This window comes from Centruroides sculpturatus, unplaced genomic scaffold (genome assembly GCF_000671375.1).
Source record: "Centruroides sculpturatus isolate CEXI.00-Female unplaced genomic scaffold, Cexi_2.0 scaffold842, whole genome shotgun sequence".
NCBI lineage: Eukaryota > Metazoa > Arthropoda > Arachnida > Scorpiones > Buthidae > Centruroides > Centruroides sculpturatus.
This window is the reverse complement of record NW_019385320.1, coordinates 9,865-18,272: the sequence shown is the minus strand read 5'-3', so window position 1 is coordinate 18,272 and position 8,408 is coordinate 9,865. Positions and strand designations below refer to the sequence as shown.

Sequence of the window (8,408 nt, the reverse complement as noted above, 5' to 3'; positions counted from 1 at the left end):
AATTTCACATATAAAGATTTATGCGCAAGAAATAACAAGAGATGCTTCGAGAATTCTATTTTATTAATGCAAAACGAAATCGAAATGATGGAAAACAACACTTATTCTATCAAATACCCTTTAAGCAAGAAAGATAAATACGATTTTCAATTAACGAGTCTATTTTTAGGAGGAGTCGAAAAAAATGCAGAAGATTACGTTAAAAGTGCTAAAGTATTGCGGCTCCTTTATTACTTTAACGACTACTCGAAACTTGAAAGAAGCAAAGTGGAAGAATGGCAAAATCTGTTTTCGGATCTTATTGCATCGAGTAAATTTCAGTACATAATCGTCGATCGATACACATCGATTACAATTGAACAAGAGTTATCTGCTCTCATCGCTCGAATATTTCCTCGAATCCCGATTACAATGTTAGCAATAGCAATCTTTTCAATGCTGACCTGTTTGTATAACAGTTGGATCGAAAGCAAACCTTGGACAGGAATAATTGCGTTAACATCGGGAGGAATGTCTTTGGCTTCGTCATTTGGATTGATTATGTATTTTAATACACCGTTTCTGGCTCCTGCTGGGTCTATACCCTTTTTAATCATAGGTAAGAGTTACTTTCAATTCGTACGTTTATTATAAATTCACGTATATTATAAATTAAATAAATTAAAAATACGATTTAATTAAAAAGTGCTGACCGGCGTTTTTCTTACTATGATAGAAAACAATTTTCTACATGCATATTGATACAATTTATAGAAGATTATTTTATACAGTAAGCATAAGCTAATACAATACCAACTTAGCTGACAACTTAAATACACTCAGTCCTACTTAAGCAAAAAGACACGACAAACAGCAGATACAATCTACAACAAAAACTGAAAATTAAATTAATTAAAACACGAGACAGTTTCTTTTCCTTTTAATAATATAAATATGGAAAGAGATTATTTTTCAGCAAAACAATGAATTTTGAAAAAATTGGCGATTACACTCTTTTCCTTTTCTGTCCTCAATTTGAAAATGTCTAACCCTGATTCATAAGTGGGCCTCCCTGGAACGTTCAAAGCAAACTAACATTCAGCCCGCAATCCATCGAGCCGGCTCTGTATCCACGTGCCAGATGCACATAATGACATCTGAATGTTTGACAGTTGAGAAGCAATACACAGTATAAGTTGGTTGTTCAATTTTGTTAATAAATTAATATGTATAAAAATGCCACAAATCTAGTCGACTATGTCATGGCTAAAAAAATATTAAAACAGGTATAACAGGTATTTCGTATCAAATTATATAATGAATAAATGGTAGCTTTCTCAAGACCATTTCGGCCATTCAGTTGGTGCCATTGAGTGATTTGGAGCTTTTCACACACAATTCGGCAACTGGGCGACGTAGCCTGATTCCCAAGGATTATAAGTGACTTGTGCAAAGGCTACCAGACGACGATTACGAATATAAACAAGTGGCTTCTGTTATTGTAAAGTGCAAATTCATTATATTTGAGTCATCGATTGGTGGCATATACCGATGAATCCGAGTAGTTTGGTACATACAACTCAGTTGCCTGTCTGTAAGTTCAATATTACACATGACTAAAATGTTTTGTAAATGTAAGAGATAACGCTAGTTTACTGTAGTTTAATTGCAAATTATTTTAGTTAGTTTAGTATAATGTTTATGTTATTCAATAATTTTTAAATTGATAACTTTTTCATCATAAATATTGAATGCAATTTTTATTCAGGAGTAGCCATGGACGATGCTTTTGTTTTTCTTGCTGCGTGGAAAAGGACCGATTCTCAGAAGAAAGTTTCAGACAGACTCTCTGAAGTTTATTCGGAATCTGCCATTTCTGTTACTGTAACTTCAGTAACGAATTTCATAGCGTTCATTTCAGGAATGTTTACACCTTTCAAATCCATATCTTATTTTTGTTTATACGCATCGATTGCTATTCTCTTCTGTTATATTTATCAGATAACGTTCATTGGTGCATGCATGGCGGTCTTTGGATATGCAGAGAAACAAGGAAGACATTCTTTATTCTTTACGAAAATAAATACACAAACAGGTAAAAATAGAACGTATCATTTGGTAGCGCTTCAAGAAACTAATGACAATAAATTTTTCTCTCTAGAAAACCACTCACGGATTCGAAAAATGCTCTTCACCGCCAATTCTTGGAAATCTACTGAAGACACGACCATTCCTACGTCATCAATTTGGACGAAGCTCGGTAATATTTTATTCTTATGGTATGTCATGATAATTATTCTCTTCATCATGGCAGGTTACGTGGCATTTGGAGTTTGGGGAGTGACAAAAACAGATACTATAGGATCATTTTCCCACTCTTCTGCATACGATTCATATTACTTGCAGTATCATAAAAATGTTTTTAAATATTTCAAGCATTACGAATACAGAATCCAAATCGTTGTCGGTCAAGAAATCAATTATGCAGATGTGGAAATTCAGAATCAAATAGAAAAACTTTTTTCTGAAATGGAGAGAGAAGGATTAATTGCAGATTTTCTTACCGAGTCTTGGCTCCGAAGTTTTNTAAATTTATATTACTGAGTATTTATTTAAATATAATTAAGAAAGAGTTTAAAGAATATAAAACTCCAAGAAAACGAAACTCTGATTGTAATTCCTTAAAATTTGTTTTTCATATGATAGATATAAACCATGCAAATAATTGTCAAGTCTTGCCGATTTTTGATGTCGTAACTGTTAAACTAAAAAAATAATAGATTCATTGTAAAAATCAGTTTACCGAACTCTTTAGAATGTTCTGCTACAAACCTAAGCTCCCTGAACAGTGTGTTAAGCAGAGATTTTCGTCGTGAAGCATAAATGCCTCGAAATCAATAATCATCTCTATATTAGAAAATTAGGTTAAAAATTTGCAATAATACCTCGTATTAATTTTTAAAGCACAGCAATTTAAAATAATAACAAAAATTGTAATAAAAATTACAGCTCCAATTATTCTTAAATTCAAAAGATATTGACAGGATTTTTACTACAATAGTTATAGAATGAACCTGATTGATAAAATTTATAAAACAAACTTTCAAAAATTGTTCGTGGAATAACATGGTTCATCAAAGTTTTATATTTTATAAACTCATCAATATAGTTTAAAATTTTACCAACTTCATATATTAATGTTAAACTTGGGATTTTCGAAAGATTTACTTTTATCTAGAGTATGTCTAAGCCAAAAAATCAGTTTTTCCTGAATTCTTTAAAATATCTTACTACAAACCTAAACTCCCAGAACAATGTGTTAAACAGATATTTTTATTGTAATGCATTGCAATGCCTCAAAATCAATAATCACTCATATTAAAGTAATACTAATAATAAATACTTACTTAAAAAATTTATTAAAACAGAATTATTTTATCATATGAAACTAATTCAGTAATATTTCAAGATCATATTTTAATATAACAAATACTTTTGAAAAGAAACAGTTATGTATATATTAGAATAATAAGTCAATGAACTTTACTAAAACATAAACTTGTAAATTTTTCGAAGATTTACTTTTATATAGACTTAGGTCTAAGTCAAACTTTTTGTCAAAGGCAAACTTTTAAATAAAAATATTTACTTTCTGAAGATGATGATCTTGTATAAGACGTTCTTGCAAAAGAAGTTCTTGGCGAGGTATCGAACCAGTATCTTATATCCAGTATCTGCTTAACACACTGTTCAGGGAGCTTAGGTTTGTAGCAGAACATTGTAAAGAGTTCGGTAAACTGATTTTTACAATGAATCTATTATTTTTTTTTTAAATTTAACAATTACGACATCAAAAATCGGCAAGACTTGACAATTATTTGCATGGTTTATATCTATCATATGAAAAACAAATTTTAAGGAATTACAATCAGAGTTTTGTTTTCTTAAAGTTTAATATTCTTTAAACTCTTTCTTAATTATATTTAAATAAATACTCAGTAATATAAATTTAAATGTATAGAAATTAATTAAAATATATTTAAAACTGATCTAATTGCACANTCTCCTGCTTCTAAGGATTCCATATCTGCTCTCGTCTTTCATCTAACTCCGTTCTGGATATTAAGAAAGAATTGACGGACGACAGTTGGTATTTATAGGTCTTCAATTCTTTTCATATTGCACGTTAATAACTTTATACTGAAATATACAGAAGTCATTAAAATAATCTGTAAAATAAGAATTTAGTTAAGAAAACACTCCGCATTTAAAGCCGTTAAGGATTTTTTTGAAAATATTTCTGTAGGCGTATCAAAGACTTCTCTATTGCAACAACCAACCAACTTGTTCCATTGTCTTTTAATCAAAAATTAAAACAGCGCCCGACGGACCGATTATAAAGTTTTACCTTTGAATGGCCTAGAACTTTTCTTCCATTTCTCCTCGGAACAATTTCCTAATCGAAAATAAATTAATAACACAAAATATCTCTCGTCTTCTTTCTTGTCGTTTACCCAAACGTCTCTTAACGATTGAGTTGTAACGGAACGTTTTTCAAATTTGAATAAATCCAGTGGCTCCGTCTGTTATTCCAGAAAAAAGAAACTTCCATTTTTGCCGATATTTTGATCGTAAGATTAAGCATGAAATTTCCAATGATATTTTACTCCAACTCTATTTACTAGGAATAATATCTCATTAAAAATTTACTATAAATAAATGTGTTCTATAGTGCCTCTGGTTAGTTTTTCGACTTGACGACGGGATTATCATAATAAATATTCTCTAATCGTTTATTTCTCAAAAACATCTTATTTATATTAAATTAGTATTAATATTTAATAATTATTATGAAAATTTTTTAATATTGTAATATCACATATAATAAATGATTACTTGCTTAGAAGACAACATAAAATTATTATTTTCTTTTAGTTCATGTTTTCTTTTATTAGGAACAAGATTGCTTTAATATATTCAAAAAAAGAGAACTTCAACTGAAATTTAACATATACAGCTCTCCCTTGATAGTCCGACTTTTTTAATCCGACATGCTCAGCAGTCCGACGCATCTTCCTTTATGGTACCCGTCCCCGTTACGTGTCTGCTTGCACAGAAGCATGTCGCGACGTGAATCTTCCCATCCAATTCTTACACGACGACATACATTTCCTGTTTTCTGTGAGAAGTTCTGTTCGAAATGTTGTAAGCTACTGCTAGCAAAACAATGCAAAATATGTAATTATTTTCGATAACCCGGACAGTTTTGGTAATCCAACACCCCTTTGGTCCCATAGCTGTCGGACTATGAAGAGAGAGCTGTATTTTATAATTATTATTGCTTTTATAAATTCATATATTTTTATACGTATAATGCTATTTGCTGCATATAATAACAGAATAAATAAAGTGGAAGTAGATACTTTTTTAAAAACATGATATTTGTCAAATATTACTTGTGAATTTTAAAGTTAAATTTTACTACACACGAATATTTTGTATTTAAATACATTCAATTTTCCAGTGAAATGTGTGAGAACACTGTTAAACAAATGCAAATACAGTTATACCTCGACTTACGCTACCCTCGACTTACGCAAATTCGGAGTTACGCGATTTTCAAATCTCATCGATTCGTCTTTTGTTTGAGCACCATGCAACTCTTGATTATTCACTCCCCCCACACTATTGTTCAGCTTACATGTTCGGATGTGTCGCGCGGAATCGACGCATACTTACAATTTATTTTGTGTTATTTATTTCTGTGTTTATTATATCTACGGAGACTTGAGAGACTCTATGTGATGATTTCTTGCAACCGTGAATGAATCAAAAGACGAGATAAGATTAACGAGAACATTTATTACCTTACATCAGACTTGGATTTTACACAAATTGCGAAATTATACCCCAACTTACGCGAATTCGACTTACGCGGTTATCTCTCGGTCCCACCAATCGCGTAAGTTCGGGGTATCATTGTAATCACAGAATAAGTAATAAAAGCCGTATCGGTTCAACAGTGCTGTATATTATCTTGGTGTCGTTAATAATTATCGGGTTATAAATGCTTTTATACATAGAATGAGTGATGTTTTTCGCGAAACCACTGTTAAAAAATAGTTTTTCTCTCTATACAGTAGAGCGTCGATTTTCCGAAAGTCAATCATCCGAAACGTCAATCATCNTCGACAAATTTTTATTTTCAATCTTAATTTAATTTTAAAAATTATTTGTAATTTTAATTTATTCAATAGTAATTTACTCGAAAAAATAATTTTGTGATCTGAAATAATTTCATACAACAAATTTTTATTTGCAATTTTAATTTATTCGGTAGTAATTTACTCAAAAAATTAATTTTGTGATCAGTATGGCCCAAACCACTACTACTGATAGGTCAGTTCCTGTAAACATCCAAGAATGGATGAGTTTGGCACATCCACTGAAACTATGGTCATGTCAGGTTTTGTATACGCTAGTTTCAACTTCGTGGAAGCTGCGACGAGGTATCTGTAAGTGTCTGAGTAGTTTCATCTGTCCGTAGATTTTATACAGCCAATTTATATGCAATTTTTCGTTTTTTTTTTATAGTGAATCTCTCGTTTCTCGAATGATTTTTGCCGATTTCAATGTTGTTTTCCTTCAACTTCATTAGTTTGTTTTAACTTTTCGAACATCTTTAAAGGCAATGAACGATGACAACTTCTTTCGGTGTAGTTAGGCGCACAAGATGACGATGAAGCCAGATTCTTCGTGATCAGTTCGTATTTCATTTTTATAATCAGAGATCAGATGAGCAGACTGAGAATTTTCCTTAAAAAACAGAAACAGAACGCCGTTTGTTACTCCGGAAGACGGGAGTAAAATCTGGATGGGTCGAAACACTACAGGAAGTTTATCAGATTGGTGTGATCGGGGTTGGACATAAAGAAATGTGACCCCTCTAAGTAGGTCAGGGGTCGGCATCGTTTTTTTTTCGTAAAGAGCCATTTTAAGAGTTATATTTACCAAAATAATACTTACGGAGCTGCAAGTCAGCAACTTGAATTGTGAAATATTCATTTTTGAAAATTGAGCGCAAAACGTGTGGTTTTTTGTTGCAATGGATTTATTTGTGCTTTTATTAAAAATGCTGTAATAAAATATATTGCAATTCAATTATTTTTATTAATGTTACAATAGTTGTAATTTTAAAGTATAATTATCAATTTAAAGTAAAAAATAAGTAATTTTAAACATATTTACATAGAAATTAACATTTTTTATCAGTCAAACAGTAGGCTGAGATTTCAATGGTTTTACATTAATTTGTATGAAAAAAAAAAGTTAAAATAGAATACTTCATAAAAAATAAGAACAATATATGGTTTCTAATAAGATTTTTGTTGCAGAATTTGTTGAGAAAGTTTGTCAAAATTCTGTATATCCAAACATGACATCAGACTCACACTGTTCAACTGATTTCCTTGTTTATTTTGAATAAAATTCATGTTCGAAAATGTCTGTTCGCAAAAACATTTCGATCCTAAAATCGATAGAAGTCCAAATGCATTGTTTTTAATTGAATATAAGTATCAATCAAACTGTTCCAAGTATGAAAAAACAACTCGATTTTATTTCTTTAATGCAACTGATCCACAGGAACAGTGTTCAATGCGATTTGCTTTGAACACTGTTCCTCTGGAAAGTCATCTTACTTTGTTGTGTAAAAAAAGATCAGAATATTGGCTTTTGACATCCTTAAAAAGTTCACAAAATCTCCATCCATAAATGACTTTCCCCATTTCACTATTTCTAGATAGGCAACAAAACTAGCAGTAGTTGTATTGTTACTTGATTTTATTCAATCTGAGAATGCACAATTTTAGAATGTAATATAATTTTGCTAATTAATTAATGTAAAAACTAAAATACTAACAATGATTATGGGTTACAACCTTACCTTCAGAATACTCCTGATTAGAATTTTGAAAATTCTCATCATTTGTAATGTTAGAAAAAGCCAGGGAAAAGATTGTTAAACAAATCATTTTTTAAAAATTACAAATCGAAATTGGTACAGGTATACCTCGCCTTACGTCGGTAATTGGTTCCAGGAAAACGACGTAAGTCGAATTTACCTGTCTCCGAATCTACTTATCACTAGGAAAGCATTTTAAATAATATATGGTTAATAAAAATCTATTTTAAGCTTACAAACAAATAAATTTTAGTTTTTAATATAGTACAAAAAAAGTAATCTAAATTTACGAATGCGTGTACTGTAAATACAGTACATACTTGTATATATTTTAATATGATTTTATGTGCTTTAAACGTTTATCTAGTGATATTACGACTTCAATATTTGTGGCGGACAGACGTAAAGTCGAATAAAATGACTTAAACTTGATTTTTATTTTTCCATATACTTTTTTAACAAGCGA

General features: G+C 30.6%; 1 protein-coding gene across 1 annotated transcript; it reads left to right on the top strand.

The window, feature by feature from the left end:
- The first annotated feature begins 17 nt into the window (after window positions 1–17).
- On the top strand, window positions 18–2,583 carry LOC111637604 (patched domain-containing protein 3-like). The gene is made up of 3 exons (XM_023383125.1): window positions 18–598; window positions 1,748–2,074; window positions 2,141–2,583. The coding sequence occupies exons 1-3, from the start codon at window positions 67–69 to the stop codon at window positions 2,581–2,583; spliced, it is 1,302 nt and encodes a 433-aa protein (XP_023238893.1). The 5' UTR covers window positions 18–66.
- The last annotated feature ends 5,825 nt before the right edge of the window (window positions 2,584–8,408 follow it).